At 43.1% G+C, this 22,056-nt stretch overlaps 1 protein-coding gene and 1 pseudogene across 9 annotated transcripts in view; both read right to left on the bottom strand.

Annotated features, from left to right (window-relative positions):
- Positions 1-22,056, bottom strand: part of Map7 (microtubule associated protein 7) — a 132,071-nt gene that overhangs the window by 49,248 nt on the left and 60,767 nt on the right. For 7 of the 9 annotated variants that reach the window (XM_029482843.2, XM_021173685.3, XM_085842673.1 and 4 more), the window contains exon 2: positions 2,078-2,176. In XM_029482843.2, coding sequence (XP_029338703.1) covers positions 2,078-2,176 — 99 coding nt within the window. Of the gene's footprint in view, positions 1-2,077; positions 2,177-3,089; positions 3,215-22,056 lie in introns of those variants that run through there. The other 2 variants (XM_029482842.2, XM_085842674.1) reach the window with 1 other exon arrangement.
- LOC110302894 (large ribosomal subunit protein eL32 pseudogene) lies at positions 20,437-20,873 on the bottom strand (annotated as a pseudogene).

Raw genomic sequence — 22,056 nt, 5'->3', positions numbered from 1 at the left:
AGTCTTAGACATTTCCATCAGATGATGTTTGTGTCACGAAGACATCAATTTCTACTCCTCTTACTTGTACTGAGCTGCTCACACTGAGCCTGTGACCCTCGTATGGGGTTATGGAGCTGAAGGTGTGAGTTATGAAAAATCGGGCAATAGGGCAAGGTTTCTGGGGTCACCACAACTAAAAACTCAAAATCAAACATGTAAATGAACCATGGAGTTCTATGTGCTGCATGTCAGTGATGAACCATGGAGTTCTTGGCCCTGCATGCCCTGCTGTACGTCATCTGCTCCCACTGTAGCCTTGGTTTGGAATACACTACTTAACGTAAACTAAGCTTGTCACCAGGCCATGCTAACCAACAGTGAGGAATATTGCCCGAAATGTCTCAGCTCAGACTTGGGACTTCTGTATGTTACAAACTGCTTAGTCCTTTCCTGCTGTTCCTCATCAGCACAGAAGGAACAAGTTAATATGTCTTTGGAGTAGATTTTTGCTAGAATATTTGTTATTTGTATGTGTGTGTGTGTGTGTATGTTGTGTGCACGCGTGCGCATGCACATGCATGTACACTCATTCATGTGAGAATGAGTGAATATAAGTACACACTTGCCAGGGCACATGAATTGATGCAATGCCAGGTGTCCATTCCTCTCTACATTATTCTCTTGATCTAGAGACTCTCACTGAACTACCCTCCAAACATTTTAAAATCACTAAAATCAAAACATTTGATAGAAGAGACTTTTCACTTCAGCTGGGATGTAGCTAGTGGAACATTGCTTGGCCAGCACAAAGCAAGGCCTTGCTTGGCTTTGACCTCCAGCACAATAACAACAAATAACAGAAGCAAAGGAGCTGTTACTTTCATAGGGTAGTCCCATGATCGTGAGGAGTAAAGGTGCGCTAGAGTAAGCCCCACGGGGACGGGGACGGGGACGGGGACGGGGACGGGGACGGGGACGGGGACTTGAGTTTGCTTACATGGTACCCTCTCCAGTCCCAGGCACAGAAAAACCTCCAGTAAGCACCGTTGTGGGAAGGTGGTGGACAGAGGTAGCTGAGGGGAGCTCTCAACCTGCTCATTAAAATGTGGCTGAGATTGCTCAAACAACATTATCCACTGCTGTCTTCCTCCTAAAGGGGAAGCCAGATGTATCTACTCTGATACGGATGCTTTCCACACGACAAAAAGACAAAACTAAGAAAAATGGAGAAGGCTCTGTGAGATGAGACCTGGGCATTTCTGTCTTCTTCCCCACTGTCCAGCTTCAGTAATGGATGAAGCAGGTTTCCAAGAGCCTGGGAGCCACCAGCAGCATTGTGCTTCATGCTCAGCTCGCCCACGAGCCCCACGCTGGTTGCTGGGAAGAAGGTGGCACTGCTTGTCCAGATGTCTGTACTATGTTTACAGACAGTGCCTTTGTGACTCACAAGCAGTGATTACACAAAACCACTTGTAGGTAGGTTATGATCATCGCAGGAAACTGAACAAAGGCTTACTTACTGCTGTGTGGATGCCTCCAAAGATCTGACTGGGTTTTCAGAAGTCACAAGAGATATACAATAATGCTGGGCATGCAAGCTCAAAAACTGTTATAACTTGGCTTCAAACACAGCGCCTTTCAGATGGCATTTGATGTGAGTAAATGAGCTCACAAACATCTTGTCTCAGTGATTATCAACTGACTCCAAAAGGTTTGTGTTTTCATTTCTGTTTAGGATAGAGGAAGCTAGGGCTGGAGAGATGGCCCAGTATTTAAGAACAGTAGCTGCTCTTTCAGAGGACCCGAGTCCAGTCCCCGGCAAGCACATGCTGGCTCACAACCATGTATAGTCGTTTATGATGCCCTCTTCTGTCATGTAGGCATATATGCAATTAGAGTACTCATATACATAAATATACAAATCTGAGAGATGGGGTGAGGGGCGAGGGAAGGGCATTGGGAGATTTTGCTTTTGCTCTGGTGGCAGGGACAGAGCCAAGCACTCCTAAACTCTACTTTTGGATTCTAGTCATCAGCATGGGGCTGCAGCTTTTAAATGACCTCCTACTTCCGAATGTAACTGCCGATATCGTACCTGGTTTGTTTCCTGAGTGGTTGCTAGTTTGTCCTGAAACCGTAGAAGTGGGGCGGCTGGGGGCAGTTCTCTTCTCTTGTACTTTATAGCCATCAGACGCTACAGAGAGACAAAAAGAGACAATTCATTAGATCCTTAAAACGTATTCCCAAGCACTCAGTGGTTCAACATTTACTGTTATCAGGTAGGAGGCTAGAGTCAAAACTACAGAGCAGTAGTAGTTATGGCCTCCAAGTTCAAGGAGGGCGCTGTTCAGCAGAGTGACTGATCCTGCACTAGTGACTTGCTTCAGGGCCTAGTAGAGGCTCACCTCTTTCTGTCAGAGTTCACAGAAAACTAAGGTTTTTTTTTGTTTTGTTTTTTTATAGTAGGTACTGAGCTACCCTGGTGCTTACTATGTACCTCAGGCTGCCTGTAAACTCACAGAAAATTCTCCTGCCTGAGCTCCTGAGAACTGAGATTATAGGAAACAGCCCTTGAGCCCAGTTCTTAGAAGGTTCAAACATTAGGAATTTTAAGGATTCCACAAATGGAACCAGTTGATCACCAAGAGGGACCTGGGATAAAACAAGCAAGGGGGAAGGCTCTGGCCCAGGCAGCAGGCTTCATAGTTCAGCACTGGGCGCTGGGCACTAGGCACTGCTCACGCCTGCTGGGCAGGCGGGCTAGCCAGCCGCGCCCTCAGTGCAGCAGAGAATACGAGATGCAGGAAATTATCTGTTTATCCAGATAAACAAGTCCAGGCCTACAAACTCATCACTGGCTTCTCTTTTTACTCCCTGCATCTAACTCATTAGTCTCTGTGCTGCCTTTAAAAGCACCAAGAGCACCACTTCTGACCATCTCTCCTCTGAGTGGCTTTGATCAAATTAACTAGTCTACCTGACCTCCAGGTCCCCTTCAGTCTGTTCACACATCCATGATCTCATGACAACACTTCAGACCAACCACCTGCTCAAAACTCTGTCGCAACAGCTCCCATCACGCCCAGAGTAAAATCCAAGGTCTCTACCGTATTCTAGAAAGGAGAGTGAGTTTAGGTTTTCATGGGGTTCCACTTCCCATTCATCTTTGTTCCAGGAGAACCAACTTCCTCCAGAGTCCATCCCAGACACTGAGCACGTACCCAAAGGCTCTTGTTACAGATGGCAGCTGGGGTCTCTGCTCAATTGTGACATCAGAGTCCTCCTGGGCTATTTATAAATGGTACTGTCCACCCTAACCCACCCTGCTTAACCGATAGTCCTTACCCTTGGGGATCTTAAGATCACTTCCTTTTCTAAGATAACAGAACAGGATATTACTATTCTTAATATTAATATTTAGAGAAGAGGGTTCCATTTGGTCACGGGGTGTGATGACAATCATGCCATGAAGACTATTTTTATTTATTTATTTATTTATTTATTTATTTATTTATTTATTTGGTTTTTTTCAAGACAAGGTTTCTCTGTGTAGCCCTGGCTGTCCTGGAACTCACTCTGTAGACCAGGCTGGCCTCAAACTCAGAAATCCACCTGCCTCTGCCTCCCGAGTGCTGGGATTAAAGGCATGCACCACCATGCCCGGCTAGGAAGACTAATTTTAAAACAGCTTTCTAAGATGTATTTCCTTCCCTCCCTCTGTCCCTATTTTCCTTCTTGATCTCCAAGACAAGGTCTTAGTACCTAGTTTTGGCTGGCCTGTGCTCACAGCACAAGCCAGGCTGACTTCTTACTCATAGCATAGCCCCTGCCTTAATCTCCCAAGTTCTGACACCATAGGTGTGCATCATGACACTGGGGCAAGCAGTATTTACAAGGGGACTGCAGAGACCCAACCTTCGCCCTCAAATACTTATATTTTGTGACTATATTTCAATCACACAGGAATTTGCTATGGAGGATCACACAACCTCTATGTTTTAAGTATCAGGCTGATGTCTGGCTGGCCCTTTGTATACTGGGTTGTTTCTACCGACTTTCCTGGAAGACTTTGTAAAGATTCAGGAATCTCTGAATCATGAGTCAAAACAAGTATCTCTTAAAGAAAAATGAATCAGTAGAGAGGGCTGACGAGACGGCTCAGTGGTAGAGAGCACTTGCCTCGAGTATGGTAAAAGCTGGCACCTACACTCAGCACCGGTGGTGAGGAGGACTCAGTACACTGGGCAGGGCAGTAAATGAGAAGTTAAACAGGAGATGGCCTTGATTGTTGGCTTCTAACAGTACTTGGTACTTAAGGAAACTTTCCTCAAGTTGTCACTTTCCAGCTGGGAAAGGGTCATGTTGTATAGTGCATCCCACGGTGAACAATGTTGAGGTGGCTAAGTCAGGATGAGTGTAGGTGAACCAGGACAGGCCTGGCACACTGGCCAGGGACAGCAGCAGATGTCAGGACAGCTCCAGAACACTGTTCCATGTGCTTACTTCAAAATCATGTGGTCAGTGTTGCCATGTAGCAGATGAAGCCCAGACCCAGTAGGGCTGACCTACAGACATATAACTAGAGGCAGCCCCCCAAAACACGCAAACTGGAGTATCATTGGAACCTTTGTTGTCACTGTCACAGAGAGGCTCTTTCGTTAGGTTGCAAGTTAATCTCTCAAAAATGGCTCACAGTACGTAACTCGTGCCACAGGGCTTAGGAAGGAGTGCATGGGCTTTTTATTCATTTATTTTTAATTAATTTATTTTTTTTATTTTACTGTTATCTCCAGCACATACCAAGTTAAGCTGTTTATGAAAGCCTATTAACTCTCTACTTTTATGTTACTGTCCTGAAGTTTTATTATTAGTGGAAATGGGCAGATTCCTAGTGAGGGAAACCCTCACTTTCTCTCATCTGCTGAGGGACAGCAAATACCTCTCAGATGTAGGCAGTACTGTGAGGATGAACAGGGACAATGTCTGTGAACAGTCTACACAGGCTTGTCACACAGAAGCAGTTTGTTCAGGGCCCTTTCTGTCAGCCTAAGCCCTTCTGTAGTGTTCCGGGACTTCCATCTCAGAGGGGTTCAGAACCAGCAGACCCGTGTCTGCTGTGTGAATCCCCTGCAGAAAAACTGAGGCCAAGTCTCAAGTTCCCTGCAGTAAAGAAAGCAAAGAGAGGCCCAGAGCTCTAAGGAGTCCAAAATCCCAACCGGAAGCCTCACTGGGAGGAAGCCACTCAGTCACTGGCTTTCCCTCTCAGAGCTGTGGGGAGAGAAGACCTAGATAGACCAGCTTGGTAGCAGTGTTCCTGGTGAGCAAGCAACAAATGCAGCAGAAAAGGAAAGCTTAAACTGCAATTATAATCATTTGAAAAATAAATTATAATTTTTCATTTTAATAGCACAGGGAATTTCACCAACTAAGAACAACATGGGATGAAGAGTGAGCCCAGGAATAGTGTGCCTTACCTACCATGCGTGAGGCCCTGGGTTTGGTTTCAGTGCCCTCCCACCAAAACAAACAAACAAACAAACAAACAGACAAACAAACAAACCAAAGCCAACAACTCTCACCAAGCAACAAAAACAGTAAAAACAGAAATTTATCTTCAGCTGAGCAGTGGTGGTGCACGCCTTTAGTCCCAGCACTTGGGAGGCAGAGGCAGGCAGATTTCTGAGTTCGAGGCCAGCCTGGGCTACAGAGTGAGTTCCAGGACAGCCAGGGCTACACAGAGAAACCCTGTCTCGAAAAACAAAAACAAAAACAAAGGAAAAGAAATTTAACTTCAGCTTTTCAAAATTAAAAAAATTTAAACTCTTAGGAAATTTATAGCTAGGGCGACGTATACCATCTTTAAATTTGTCAGTAGAAGAGAAACCGTTTTAAATGAGTCAAGTGATGTTCCAATACTGTTTGCTTGAACCTTTTCCTTGTGTTCAAATAAGCCACACACCATGATGTTTTTGCTAACCCTAAGAAACCCTGAGTGATCTTCCTGCTCCCTTAAAAGCTTCATTCCATTAGCGTCTAAATGAGCAACCTGGAATAAGGCCAAAGGGAAGCACACAGACAAGATGCCTTGTGGACAGCCTTGGGACAGGCTCTCCGAGGCATCCAGAGCCAAAGTACGAAGGCAGCCAGCACTGAAGGCTGCCCTCTGCTAAAAACTGCACATCTCCAGGCAAGCTGTGAATGAGCCCTTTACAGTCCACACGGCTGTAACTTCCCACGTTCCTCACAATGGTCTCTCTTCAGAGGTGCTGGGGTTCCCAGTGCTTTGACTTTTGAGTCTATGATGGAGTGCTGTGTGATAGAACCGATCTAACTGAGCTGCTCATTTGGTCAGAATTCATATTCTACAGCACATTAAAAAATGACCTGGAGAATGAACCTAGGTTTCTTGTGCTTGTTAGCCAAGATAAATTGAGACCCTTGAATGAAACTAGCTAGCTTTGAACTCACAATCCTCCTACTTTAGTCTCCCTACTCCTGGGATTATAGCAGTAGAGCACTATGTATGGGTTCAGGGCTGGCTGGCAACAAAAGCTTAGAACCCAGTTCTTCTCTGTATAGGCATCCCTGTCCATCATTTAGTTGGTGTCTGTGGGCATACAGCTTTGGTGTAATAACTGAGAACGCATGACATCACTTTTTATCATGGGTGGAAATGAGCAGTTTCATGTTTATCTGACAGTTTCAGTGTATATGTTGAAAAAGTGAATGTAACCGACCAGACACTGCTATCCTCATTTACATATAATTGTTCCTCGTAGGTATTCATTCAACTATACAGTACCCTTGCAGGATTACTGTAACATTTTAGTCATAAATACCAACCCTCTAATTTTAGTTATGAAATTTGCATTATATGAAAATATAACACCTACGGCCTTGACTACTGAGAACGTTTCCTTCGTTTAATTTCTGAACCACTGTCATTCCGAGTTTGTGTAGCAACAATCAAAGGTTACAGGAGTGACCACCAGATAAATACATATTTAGGAGTAGAAGCTAAATCACACTTTACTCCTCTCAGCCCCCGTTTCTTCCTCCTTCAGCTTGTTCAGACAATCCCTACTAAACCAGGTCACACAGGCTAGCTGTCAAGAGACAGCACCGTATACAGGTTGAGGGGCTGCCCTTGGAGCTGGCAGGGAAAACGAAGTCCAAGTTAACGTGGTAACAGTGTCCCGGGGAGCAAGCGACAGATGCAATGCTGTGTGAATAGAACTTCTCTTCTGCAGTAATTGCCAGCTCTGAGGCCTACTGCCTTTGTCTGCTAACCTGGCCTAGTCCTGGAAGCTTCTAGCCTTTGTACAATCTAATCTATCCTGGACTGTTTTCAGCCTCTGAGACTTGCTGCTGATAAACTCTCCCCTTCCTAGGTTCCTTCTGGGCTTACCAGTCAACTCAGCTGGCTTCTCTCTTGGCCTCTGAATTGCTTTGCTTGGGCTCAAACTAACTTTGGCAATGATTCTAATACATCTTCTGGCTCCTTCTCATTCTCTGGCTTTTTCTGTCTTCTCCTGAGTCTAGCTAGTTCTCTTTTCAACCTGAGTAAAACTCTCTCAGTAAATTGCCACCTCTCTCTTTCCTTTTCTCTCTCTGTGCTCTCTTAAATAGCTTCCCTTTTCTCTTTCTTGGGGATACCCCCATTCTGTCAAATCTTTCTCGGATTTGTCACTTTGTCATTCAGTTAGATGTCACTTTCAAAAACTAGCACTTCCTTCTACAAACCAACTTTACCTTCATTGTCTGGGATGAAAGGTGTGTACCAAGGGCGTGTCTGAATTCCAGTCAGGGGGTTGAAGGTGCTAAGGCTGAGCTACATCACAACTAGACACACATTTTTTTCAGTAAATAACAATCCTGGGTTTCAGATTTGGGCTGTATTGGGGGATTTCAGAACATCTGCACATACATAATTACATATCTGGGAGTTACGGTCCACATTTCAACATGAAATTATACATGTACATTTAGACTGAAAGCAATTTAACATAGTTTTTCATGTACACCCATTTATCACCTGCAGCCAGATGTAGAATTTTCTAATTGTGGGATTAGTCAATGTTAAAACTCAATATTTTATCAGACAAGACTCAAAACCAAAAAGCAGGGATTCACAGAGCCACTGTCCTAACACAAGAGAATATCGCCTGGTCTGTGTGGGCGAAATCACAAGGTGATTCCAGTTTCAGCTGACAGCGTGGGTAAGAACAGACAAGCCTTTCAGCCTCAGAATTTGTAAATCTTATCCTCTCCTGAAATCATTTATCAAACTTGTTTTTGATAATTTGTTCTAAAACAGCCCAGGAAATTGCCACCTTAGTGAACATGACGGGAAGCTTATCTTAGAACATGCATGCCCAGTGTATTTTGTGGGAACATTAAGAAACCAACCACTAAGCTGTTTGGTTTACTGAAAGCACCCCCTTGGTTCATTTTACAGTTCCCTCACACAACGCCAATAGGACTAAACTTTACACACTTTCAATCCAATCAAAAAAGCTTTTACGGGGGAGTTGTTTGCTTGTGTGGTTGAGACAGGGTCTCGTGTAGCGCAGGCTGGCCTGGAGCTAGGAAGGCAAGGAAGACCTTGAACTTGTAATCTTCTGGCCTTCTTTTCTCAAGCACTTCCCAGTGCTGGGATCACAGGCATGCACTACCACACTGCTCAGAAAAAGACTTTAAAAAAAGATTACTTTTTAAAATTTCTGTGTATATGTTTGTGTCTATGAGCACGTGAGTGTAGGTGCCTGGAGTCCAGACTTCTCTAGAGCATGTTAACTGGCAGTGGTGAGCCATCTGATACAGGTGCCAGGGAGTGAACCTGGATTAGTGCAAGACAAGCACTAACCACTAAGCTGTCTTTTCCCAGCTCCCAGAAAAATGGCTTTATCTTAAAATAAACAAGAAAAGGAAAACTTTTCTTCACTAGAGGACAATCCTCTAAATAGAAAATCGTATTTTCAACCTATTGTAGCATACACCAGGTTACAAGGCAAGCTGTCCCTCCTTTGATGGTGACTTAAGTCTCCAGCAACCCTTTGCAGTTACAGTGTTAGTTAGTGGCTACACACATTACCCTGTTTCTTAGCACAGTACAGACTGCACAAAGGGGAGGAAGTCTTAACAATGCAAATGGTTTCCAGTTTTCTTGAGAAATGGTAAATCAGAGGTTGTAATTACTACCCAGCTAATGTCAACAGCTGGGCAAAGTTATAAAATTAGATTTAATCAATTAAGCTCAGTCTGTAATTAGAAGCAACTAAATAACTTGGAAATGAGAAATTAGAGTTCAACTTCATTAGACTTTGCTTAATTAAAGTGAAGTGAAAGAGATTGTTTTTACTTCAGCATGAGAGTAACTCACTTCATGGAGAATTAACACAAATAGTGCCAATGTTTACAGACATGCTTTGTAACTGCAAAAAAGGCTCCCACACTTAAACGTGAAAGTTTAACCAAAGTGAAAAACGTGCAACTCCGGAAACACCCTAAGTAAATAGTAGACGTAATTTAAAACACTGGTTGGAAGAAACCGAGCGAAATCATTTTACTCCCGAGTATCAGCTGAAAGAGTTTAATCAGCAAGACTTGTTGCTCACTGTGAACAATTGTTCCTCTTCTGCAGTCAGTCAGTAAAATACTCTAGAAATTCTTACCAAATTTCACAGAAATGTCACCAAGTGACTGTTATGTACTGAGAGACATATTTTACCCCATTTCATGTCACTAAGCTTTGAACTTAAGTTGTGACATTATAGGCCAGCCTATCCTGCACCTGCCACCTTGCTCTTTCCTCGAATCAGACCCTCAGCCTCAGCATCTCCCCATTATCCACATTAAATCTTTTCTGGTTTTTACAGCAGCATCAGGTTCACGGAACGACTAAGCAGAAACGCCTTACCCATAGTCTGCACTCCCACACTAAAGTGATACGTTTGGGGCATCACCAACATCACAGGTCTATACTTCACATTAGGGCTCACTGTTGATGGGACAGATTGACAGTCTTTGTAAATGTGTAATGATTTGTACTGACTATTGCAACAGCACGCAGAACCCATCCACTTACCATACTTCAGCTCCATTCCCTCATAAAACGGCTCCACACTATCTTAACACCACCACTTTTTCTTTGACTTTTACAACACTGCCGTCTTCCCAATACCACCTGACATTTTAAAATAATGTTTTATATTGATTCTTTGAAGATATAATAAATGTTTTGTATTGATTCTCTGAGGATATCATAATGTTTTGTGTTGATTCTTTCAGGATGTAACAGTGTTTTGTATTGATTCGTTGAGGCTATAAATCATGCAATGCTTTTGACCATGTTCATCTTCTCCCAACTTTTCTGAGATCCATAAATCCCTACCCACTTACTTTCATAGTCACTGCCTAACCACAGAGTCTTACTATGTAGCCCAGGCTATCCTGGAATTTACATTGCTGGTTAAGGCAGAAATAACAGAAAAAAACATTTGGTTATCTTCAGTTTTGATGCATAATTGCCTCCTGGTCCCTTTTCCACCCCACTGGCCTACACTGTGCATTCTGTGACTTAAGCATTTCCACTTTCTACTAGAGTCAAAACCCCCAGTCAGGAGCATTGCCTTGGGTACCGAGCTGGATACATTCTGGGGCTCACTGAGGCTCCTACAGACACCTGCATGGAACTCTGTTATTGGATAACCTCGAGCCGCCAACACTCCCATTTCTACCTCCACATTCTGGGATTGCATGTACCTCCTACTGTGCTGGGTATCAGCGGGTATCCTTTTGAGACTTTCTGGAAGATAACAGGCCCAGGGTTCCAGGGCCAGAGAGAAGACACACTGTCTGGGCTTTGTCTTCAGCTCTTTAGAGACAGGCCTTCATTATTGAGCAAAGCCAGACTGTAGCATTCTTGCTCCCTCTGCCTCCTAAGGGCTGGGTTTATAATTATGTGGTTGCACATCTGGCTGCTTTGCTTTTTCTGCTAAGAGAAACAGGACTTGAACTTTGATGCTCTGTCCTGTTGACAACGTCCCTCATTTGCAAGGCTTAAATCACTCACAGTATTCACCTAGTTCACTGGTGGACACATAGTGAAGTTACATCTAACCAAGAGCCAGAGAGGTCTAGGTTTCTGTGGATCAGATGATAGAAGCTACGGCGACATTACAATCATGGAAACCCCACTAAGAGTGGATGTTCTCTTTCTTTTTATCCTTTTCCACCTTGCCCCTCCCTCAATTCCAAGACTCAAGGTGGAGAGAGAAGAAAAGATTATCCCAGCAAGTTGAGAGTAGACAGGAAGTAAATGTTTCAGCCAACATTCAGGCTAAGAGTGTAGCTGTTCCAGCCTGTGTCTGTATGCTTGTCAGTCTTGAACCCTGTTGACTTGTGTTTAGTCAAAACGAGTCACACTGACTCTGTTCAACTGTACCGTTGATAGGTCAGTCCCTAAAATGCAGACATGATGCATGAAATACGTAAAAAGCCACACAGGTCTTTTGGTAGTCACACCGATACCCCCCTGCCCACAAAACCCACTTGGTTGTCACGAAGGTTCATTGGGAATTCAACAGCAGCTTGGTCTATATATTGAGTTCTAAGCCTGTTTGGGCTAGAATGTGAGAGACTCCGTTTCTTCTTGTTACTAAGAACAGGGGTGTGCAGGAAGGGAATGAAGGAAGAAGGGAGGAAGCAGAGGGAGAGAGGGAAGGAGGGTGAAAAACAAGTCTCTATTGTAGATTTAAGATACAATTATGTTAATAATTGAGTAGACTTAAGCAGGCCCTTCCGCTCTTTCACAGTCTTCACATCACAGACCTGAACAACTGCAGTCTTTGTAAAGAGTCTTGGTAAAGCTGTAAGCTTGGGAGGCAGAGCTCACACAGACAGATGTGGGGAGTGGTCGGCTCAGCAGTCACTCTGAAGGGCAGTATCAGGCTGGTGGCTCAACAGCACTCACTCAGTAAACAGGATGGATGGCCTGTGAGTCACGCTGGGTAGTTCAGCTCGATTGGCTAGGCTAGGAGCTGGAAGGCCAAAGCTCACACCCTGTGCTGCCTAGCCAGCTGTGCTGTCCTGGGAGCATGCAGAGAAGTACACGACACATGGATAGCGAGAGCTGTATACCAGGCATGTACATACACAGCAAGATCTGCAGTGAGCGAGCTGGCAGCAATCCAGGTACATCACAGTGTTGATGGCACTGGCTACAGTCTCCCAAAGGAGACAAATGAAAACAGAATGTGCTAAGTACTAGAAGAAATGGGAGCAAAGTTCTGTTGGCGGCAGAGACGGGTAATGAGGAGTTTCTGGAGTACAGGGTACCTGTGCTGACTGTAAACAGTGTACCCTCTGCCAGGGAGGGAGGGGATCATGCACAAGAGCAGGAGGGAGTTTGTCCTGTGTGGCACAGGGAGTAAAAGGGCAGATTCACAGCCTTCAATCACTCACCCTGATTTTAAAAAGAGAGTCAAGTTCCTTTATAAATGAAGGATTATTACCTTTCCCCTTTCTTTTGTTAAAATACTGATTTTTTTTTACTTGCTTTAAGGAGGGAGTTATACATTTTATATAGTACATATGTGCTGCTTTTCAATTTTACTATATGAGAAAAAAAAATCTTCAGAAGTTAAGATCCAGGAAGCATTACTGTGCTAAGTCAGGGAAGAGAGCCAAGAATACAATTCTGTCCCACGACGGAAGGAAGCTCATCGAATGACCAATGCTGATCTGAAAAGTTCTCTTAATTTCATTAAAACAGTAAGAACTAGAGGTTTATACACTTGCTTCACAAGGTAGGGGAGAAGGGGGACGTGGGTAACTTAGTGGATGGTAAGTGGTTTGGGGAAAGATGAAGAGGAAAGAAAGCTGCCCATCTGTGACAGCATCTGGGTGTGACACCAGCTTCCAGTTAGTCTCCCCTTCTTTACCAGAAACCCATCTGGAAGGACCTGCAGGCAGGTAGAGAATTCAGAGACAACTCCCCTCTTCTAGCTGCTCTCCAGGTCTCTACCTCTGTCCAAGGAGTCAGTAGTACACAGAAGTGGCAGGCAGGGCTAACGTTGTGTTTCCTAAAGCTATTGAGCCTTTCCTATGTCACCTATGGTTCAGATTAGCTGAAGGGCCACAGTTTAAAGGCTAGTTCACCGGCCCAGAGAACGATGGGGAGATGACAGAACATTAGAGGGTGGGCCTCACCTTACTAAGTACAGTTCATTGGAGGTGCATCCTGGGGAAGGGGACTTTAAATCCTGCCCCTTCCAGTCACATGGCCCTTCCTGCTTTAGGGTGAGCAGTTTCCTTTGTAGCAATGTATCTCCACAAGACCAAAAGCAATGGTGCCAACTGATCAGAGCGGAGACTGAAACCTCCGAAACTAAGTCAAAATGAAACTGCCCCCATTTGAGTACACTATGTGGGTTGGCTGTTTTGTGATAGTAACAGAATACAGACTTGGAACTATCTAATCCACACTGGTGCTGTTCATTCCAGCAAAGCAAGCTGAGAGTGTGGCTAGGCTTCCCGTATAGTGAGTGTGAACAACGTAGAAACCCAGGACCTGAAGATGCGGTGCTGAGAGGACTGGGTGTCCTGTACCATTTATATTCCAGCTTTGGTTTAATGTTTTCTTAATGTTCAAAAATGCCTCTAGTTTATAAAACTGCACACTGTCCTTTACTGAATCCTGTAAATATTTTTAGAACACAGAATGTCATGAATATTTTTTAAAATGGAAGTTTTTCTAGACTTTTCATAATTTTTAAATTTAGCTAAGTAGAGTCAAGAAATATCAATATGTAAGATTTTCACCATAAGACTTACATGCATCTTGGTCTGTAATAGTTATTTTTCAGGCATTTTGGACAGGCTCTTCTATCCAAGCTGAACCACTTATGATCCTTTTGCCACATCTCCTGAGTGCTGACATAGTTGTGTAACATGAGCAGACCTTAAACTGTAATATTTAAAGCCAAATTGAAAGCCCCAAAGACAAGCTGAGTGAGTGACATTATTCTGAAAAGAAAAAGATGCCTAAGCACTTGGTTCTCTAAGATTTGAAAAATCATTCTTGTATTCTTGTTAGATTATTTTTTCCAGTATTCGGGGTCAGAGCCAGCAGATCATGCCTACTATATCCACCACTGAACTGACATCTGGTCCTTAGAGTCATTTATCATTATTATTTGTTTTAGAGAGCGTTTCTCCTTATGTAGCTTAGACTGGCTTAACCTTGTGACCTTTCTCAGTCTCCCCAGAACTAGGATGGCATGTCCAGCCTACAAATTCTTTTTTTCTTAATTTAAAAACTGTATTTGTCCGTATTGTGTGGGTTTATATGCGCAGGATTTATGACTGCTGGCGCATGTTCCCCAGCACACATGTGGATCTCAGAGGATAATTCAGTGGGGTGGTTCTTCTCTTACCATCTTTATGTGGGTCCCAGGGATCAACTCGGGCCATTAGGCTTGGTGGCAAGTGTGTAACCCACTGAACCATTTCCTCGGCTATCCAGAGTCTTTCTTAAACAATGATTTCATAGAGCTTTGTGCTGCTAAAATACGGAGACATCAAAATGCTGCTTTCTCCCCAAAAGTGAGCAAGCCTGGGAAGTCAGGAACAAGCTGCGATTTGAGCCTCTCAAGGAATCAGCTGGTTCTGGGAATTAGGTAACAATGCTGTGTGGTCCCAGGAAAATCACAGCAGACGAACCAGCTTGAAATGAGGCCCTTTAGACAACATGATTATATAAATGCCTCTACGGTGACTCTTGGTACTTAACAGGCTATAATTATTTAAGGATTGTGAAATCTTATGAAGGGTTTCCACCCTACAACATGGTATCGTAGCAACACTTGACAGATACATGACCCAAGGTAAAGAAGAAAGAACATAACAAAAGCAAGTCTTTGTTAGTGGCCAAGAAAAAAATGTTTTATCATCCTTGAAAAAGCTCCATGTACTGAAGGGGGACTTCAAGAATCCTTCCCACATCCATCTACTCGCAGAACGCTTAGATGCAACATGGAAGGTGTGGGCCATGGCAGAGGGCAGACACGGGTTGTAGTGTGCTCACAGGGCAGCATGACGACAGGACACAGGCTCTGACGCCATGCTCATCCTTCCTAATGGGGAGGGTGGGGCGGAGCTTCCCACCTCAGTGTGGACATGGAAGGGGAAGCGCATAGCTCTGCAGAGGAAGACCAACAAAGCGACCTGAGTGTGTGCTGGCCTTTGCCCTTCTCAGTAACACATGCTAACTAGAAACAGCTTACAACCCAGTATCTATTTCATGGAGATCTTTAAGTTCTTAAACGAGTTGGAAATTTCCCCTTTATGATATAATAAGGATATACTTAAAACAATGTAATTTATACAATTAAAAACCTCTACCTATCTGATCAAACACTAAACACTTACTAATACTGAACAAATTGAATATTTTAAATATTGTTGTCCTTTCAATCATCATCACCATCTGTGATAGGGTTTTCCTAAGCTGTAAGGCTGGCCTTAAACCCCTGGGCTCAAGGGATTTCCCCTGAGTAGCCGGGACTGCAGCCCCTTTGGCCAGCTTCTAAGTCATCTGTAAGAAGGACTTTATTGATATACACCTTACTGTTTCAAAACAGTGGCTTAATTTTTCAACACGAGGAGATGTCCAATACTGTGAATCAATATCCTGTGTTTTGAAGGTGGCTGATGACAACATTTAGGACGCGCCAGAGATAAAAATATGCAGTCCCAGGTTGGCCTTTTTGGCATTGTGGTTATGTTAAACTGATAATTTTGGTTAACAGGAGACCTGGAAAAGCTCTAGAAATAGGATCGTTTCCTTTTAACAAAAGATCAACCTCTTGAGGAAAGCTGTGTTTTTAGGTGGCCCTTCTCTGAGCCAGAGACGCACCTCCTGACCAGCCCAGCTTGTGTCCTCCCCACTGACCTGCAGCTGAGGCACTCAAACTACCGCTTAGAGTGCGATGCTTAATGTGCCCCACCAGGATCATCAATGAACGTGGGCTGCTCGTGCTAGAAATGCTTGTTTTCTCTTTAATCTCTCTTTTGTTATCATGAACTCAGAAAGGGAAAACAAAACTTCATTGTCTTTTCCTGTACGGCAAAGCTAACAAACAGCTCAAAATGCCCGGAGGTAAAAACCTCTCTCTTTTTCTCCAGGGTGTAATTTCAAGCCATTCTGATGACAGCTATTGGCGGTAAAACCTGTGTAAAACATTCAGCATATTTCAACAATGTTAATAATTAATGAACATCCTATGTCATTAATTTATAATAAATCCAAGCTGCTTCTGCATTTTTAAATGCTTTGCTTAGGATTTTGCCCTACAAGTAATTTGTTGGAGCTGACCGGCTTTAGAAGCCCGGGCTTGCAGGCCAGAGTACACCTTCTGAGAGTGGTAGCTGGTGTTTACTGAGAGCTGGGGTCCTAGGAGACCTAACTACTTTCCATAGCCTGCAAAGGGCTTTTCTCACCATTAGAACGCGTGTTGGAATGAAGAGACGACTTCCTGCTAACGGCAAGAGAACAATGTGTAACTATGATTATTACATATAATTGGACATGGGTATTCCCAATATATTTTAGTAGGCAAGTTTGCTCTTTTTTATGTTGGCTTAGAGGTACTGGGTGCATAAAATATTTTGACAGTTTGTTAAATAATATGAACTGATAAAAAAAAAGCAACGAATACTGAAGAAATAATTTCCAAGTGCTCAGTCAGTTTATTACTAGTTCTTACATTAACAAATACAGAACAGACTAATTTTTATTTTGGTTTGTTTTTTGAGACAGCATCTTGTGAGGCTCTCCTTATAATGATTTCAAACTCGATCCTCCTGCCTCACCTGCCAGAGTGGCAGGATTCTAGGTCAAGGAACTCCCTCTTTTTTTTTTTGATGTCTTTTTTTTTTTTTGAGCTTTTATTTGTTATCTGTGTATGTGCAAAGATAAATGTCCTACTCATTGTTAGTTTAGAACTTTGGAAAAGAGCAAAATTGCTACTTTTCAATATTTTACGTTCGGATTCGTGCAGCAGTTTCTGGGTAGTTCTTTGTCTACCAGGCACACAGATACCTGAGGCTCTTCCAAAACTGCTGGAGACTCTATCAGCAGGTCCCCAATGGTCTGCTTAGTTCTAATTCTGAATTAACAAATGTTTAGCCATCTTCTACCTTTGACCAATTAATCCCATCACTACTATTGATATAGACATGACAACTCAACCTTATTCACATGATCTATTCACAACTTAGAAAATCTTTTCTTAGTTACTATTCATTCAAAGAACCATTTATAAGAATTAGGGATAAGAAATTTGGTGCAAGGTAGGCATAGTGGTTCAGGCAGGAGTGGTACTGGGAGTTGTAGTCTAGCCTGGGCTACAGTATGAACCCTTGTCTCAAACACACGAACAAATGCAAAAATAACTGGTCTGTGGGGAGACATTCTAAGGGTTCAAATGTTGGAGGCCTGGTCCCTATGTGGAGTTAATGACAAAAAAGACATTGTATGTATGTTCAGTGAAGATGTAACTTCTTTGAGATATACTCTGACCTGTAGTGGGCTGCATCCTCATATGCATAACCCTGCAAATACGAATGGTCAAGCATCTATGAAGTGACTAATTCCTCCAAGCAACGTGGAGATGCATTAAAATCATGGTGGGATAGCATTTCGTACTCAGGACTTTTAAATTAAAATATCACAAATGTTGAAAAAGATGGAGAAAAACTAGAACCCTTGTTTACTCATACTGGTGGGAAAAATTGAAAAAGACAAAGACCAACCAAACCAAACTAAACTAGCAACAACAAAACCCAAGCAACCAACAAATGCTAGAGCCAAAATTATGGTTCAGAGAAGTGGGAATCAGGACCTCAGAGCACCTCTTGCTCACATTTTCACCACACACACAAGGGTACGCCTGAAATATCCATTTAGTGCTGAATGGACAGAGGAAAGATGGTACACACACACACACACACACACACACACACACGCACGCACAAAGTAACAATCCTGTAGAAGGAAGCTTGGCAGGGATTCTCCTACGAGAAGTGTTTGAGTCACAGGACAAGATGCAGTTTGATGCACACACCAAATTCACAGACGCAGGGAAGGCTGCTGCTGGGCACCAGGGCAAAGCGGGGAAGGAAGAGTGAATCCATCAGCAGGGACCTACTGCAGCTCAACACGGTGCAGAGAGCTAACACACTGCATTACTGACACTGATGGTCTGTTAGAACAAACAAACAAACACCCAAAAGTAACAATAGCCAATGGGGAAATATCCCTCCATGGATTCAAATACAACCAGCAACATTAAAGCACTCAAGAGGCAGTATTGTGGCTGGTGACTCGATGACAGTTATGCACATGGATACTGAAGTGAATACATGAAGGCTCTGCATTGTGATGACAGGATTGTGGGCAATGTTTCTTATATAAAGGGTTATGTATTACTAACTTTTTTTTTTCTTTTTTGGTTTTTCAAGACAGGGTTTCTCTGTGTAGTCCTGGCTGTCCTGGAACTCACTCTGTAGACCAGGCTGGCCTCGAACTCAGAAATCCGCCTGCCTCTGCCTCCCGAGTGCTGGGATTAAAGGTGTACACCACCATGCCTGGCTTGTATATTTTCATAACCTAAAATAAATCTGATAAGTAGTGTTGTTTTAAAAAGACAACTGAGGGCTGGTGAGATGGCTTAGTGGGTAAGAGCACCCGACTGCTCTTCCGAAGGTCCAGAGTTCAAATCCCAGCAACCACATGGTGGCTCACAACCATCCGTAAGGAGATCTGGTGCCCTCTTCTGGAGTGTCTGAAGACAGCTACAGTGTACTTACATTAAATAAATCTTTAAAAAAAAAATAAAAAATAAAAATAAAAAGACAACTGAAAAATAAATTCGCCTTTGCATCTTAATAGACTCAGTTCCTTCATTTCATACCTAAAACTCACTCAGACTATAAAAGGCAAAACTACCCTTGTGGCTGTGGGCAGTCTTGTTCTGGTTTTGGGACAGGATCTTGCTAAAAGCACACCTGGCCTCATACTCATGATCTCCCTGCTGCTCTGTACAGCCTCGCACTGGGACTGCAGGCACAGCATCTGCCTCACTCCCCCACTGTCGGTCATTTGGAAAGACTATCCAAATTCCTATAGACTAGAAGGATCTTCTGTGCTGCCCTTACTCTCCAGAAGAAGCAAGTTTACAACTTGCTTGGTTGTAACATGTAGAACCTGGCCTCACCCACTCTCATGGGAAAATTTAGATCATCTATTGCTATTGGCTATGAAATTGCGGAGTAGATATCATGACAGCCGCCACACCCCAGATCTGTTTGGGGATTTACATTTAAAAGGATTAACTGCTATAAACCGGAAGCACACTTAACATAATGAGGAACACAATCCTAAAACACAATATTTGATTTCACACCCTAGGTGTGGCTTCGGATCTCTCCTAGAGGACTTGGATCAGCTCAGGTGTTGTAAATTGTAGACAGAAAAGCAATATCCATACATATGAAAAGTTCAAAATACTATGTTCACATGTCTGAGAACTGCTCAAGGACATGGGCCCCATCTGGTTATTAACACTCATTTGACCCCCACCCCAACCCAAGACAGGGTTTCTCTGTGTAGCCCTGGCTGTCCTGGAACTCACTTTGTAGATCAGTGGCATCAAACTCAGAGATCTGCCTGGCTCTGCCTCCCAAGTGCTGGGACTAAAGGCGTGAGCCACCACTGTCCAGCCATTAATAACCATTGTATACCTCTAAACATACTTAATATATCTCTTTATGGATCTATGAAGAATTCTCACAACTCCTAGCTCCAGACTTGGTAAGGAAGAACTCCCACACATAGAAAACTGCAAGTACATAAACACTTTTTAGTTCTCAGTGACGTCATTTCATTGAAATGTAGCTACAGTCTCTGGATGCAGTATTTGCTTGGCTTTTTCTAATGACTCTGACTGACCTCACACTTTTCCCTGGGTTTGGGTAACAAGGTTTTACGTAACCTAGGCTGGCATTGAATATTCCTATGGATGACCCTGATCTCCTGAGCATCTTGTTTCGAGCTTAAGTTGGGAATTTTGATTATCAGAAAACTACTACAAAACCAAACGACTCAAAGCAAGAAGCCTTCTTATTGGTTTCAGGAATCAAAGCCAGGGCTTCCTACATGAGAAACATGTGCTAGACCCTAGCCTTAAAACATCTTAAGATGTTACATAAAAATGTTAATCTTTAACCTTATAAGGGCTGTTACAGAAAATCATGAAACCCTTGCATTGTTAATGTTAGATCAAATCAAGTAAGCAGAAAGATTAAATATTAACTTTCACCTTCTTGGCTATTTGTCATATTACTTGCTCTTTGGTTATTTTATTTTATTTTTCAGGTTTTGTAATTTTATTTAAACATAAAACATGCACACAAGCCATCTATTCATCTTCTTCGCTTCGTAGCCTGGCGTTGGGATTGGTGACTCTGATGGCCAGCTGTGCTGCTCTTTCTACAATGGCTTTTCGGTTCTTAGAGGACACGTTGTGAGCAATCTCAGCACAGTAAGATTTGTCGCACATCAGCAGCACCTCCAGCTCCTTGGCATTGTGGACCAGGAACTTGCAGAAGCCACTGGGCAGCGTGTGCTTGGTTTTCTTGTTGCTCCCGTAACCGATGTTGGGCATCAGGATCTGGCCCTTGAACCTTCCCGCCAGTTTCGCTTAATTTTCACATATTGGTCTGACTGGTGTCTGATGAACTTCTTGGTCCTCTTTTTGACGATCTTGGGCTTTACCAGAGGCCGAAGGGCAGCCATGATGCCGCAAAATAGATGGCAGCCACCTCGTAGGCAGCACCGAGGAAGAAGCTGGTCATTTTATTTTATTATGTTTTTTCTTTTTTTTTTTTTTTTGGTTTTTCGAGACAGGGTTTCTCTGTGTAGTCCTGGCTGTCCTGGAACTCACTCTGTAGACCAGGCTGGTCTCGAACTCAGAAATCCGCCTGCCTCTGCCTCCCAAGTGCTGGGATTAAAGGCGTGCGCCACCACGCCCGGCCTTTTTATTATGTTTTTGAAGACATTAAAAACATTCTTGCATAACCTAACAGGTTACAGTGCAGAAATGGTTTGTGGAATCACCCTTTAAAACTGAATAGGACTGAAGAAAAGCAATTTCTCATTAAGAATCCTGATTTTATGAATCCCTGTGGATCTTTTGAAGTACGATATAAATCAACAAACCTAATTATTTGTATTATGGAATTTATTTATACACATGCACTGCTCTAATACATGATGAAACATTTTAGATTTCACTAAGCAAACTGTCTTTTGATTAAAAAAAGCACAACTCACTCATACTGAGTAGTCATGTGCTAGTTATTCATGAATGCTGAGAATCTGAAGGGCTGATAGACCTGTCAGTTACAGCTCAGTAAAACCTTCATGTTTCACGATGCTCTGATGTGCGACACAAAGTACAGGGTCAAGTTCTTATCACACTAGGGCCTGAGACTCGGCGGGACAATATCATTTGAGAGAATAACTACTAAATACCAACTCAGTAAAACGCCATTAGAATATTTTAGTGGGCTTAATTGAGTGTATGATTTGTACCTTAGAAGATAACTGTTAATTAAGTCTTGGCACAAAACATGTCACACACCTTTAGTTTATGTGACAACATGTGCCACTGCCTTGTTATTCTCCCTGCTGATTTAAGTCTCTGTCCCTTTCCTTTTCTGCAATCTCATTTCTAGAACACACGCAGAGTTGTAGGTTCAGCTCCAGCAGCTGTGGTTGGGACAGTTGCGGGGAGGGGGTGAGGGGGTTCTGGAGCAACACACACTTCCTAGGAAAAAAATTTTAATTTCTGACCTCATTCACCCCTCCCAGCTATTCCTTCCTTTTAGTTTATATATATATATATATTTTTTTTTTTGTTTAGAAGAAGCTAGTTGAATTACATTTAACCTAGAATACTTTGAAGTCTTGGAAGATACAAGTCAGGGAATGATGATGCTTTGACAAAT

The sequence above is a fragment of the Mus caroli genome, unplaced genomic scaffold (genome assembly GCF_978045245.1).
Source record: "Mus caroli unplaced genomic scaffold, Mus_caroli_1 scaffold_9, whole genome shotgun sequence".
NCBI classification, from domain to species: Eukaryota; Metazoa; Chordata; class Mammalia; order Rodentia; family Muridae; genus Mus; species Mus caroli.
This window is presented reverse-complemented; position numbering and strand designations above follow the sequence as displayed.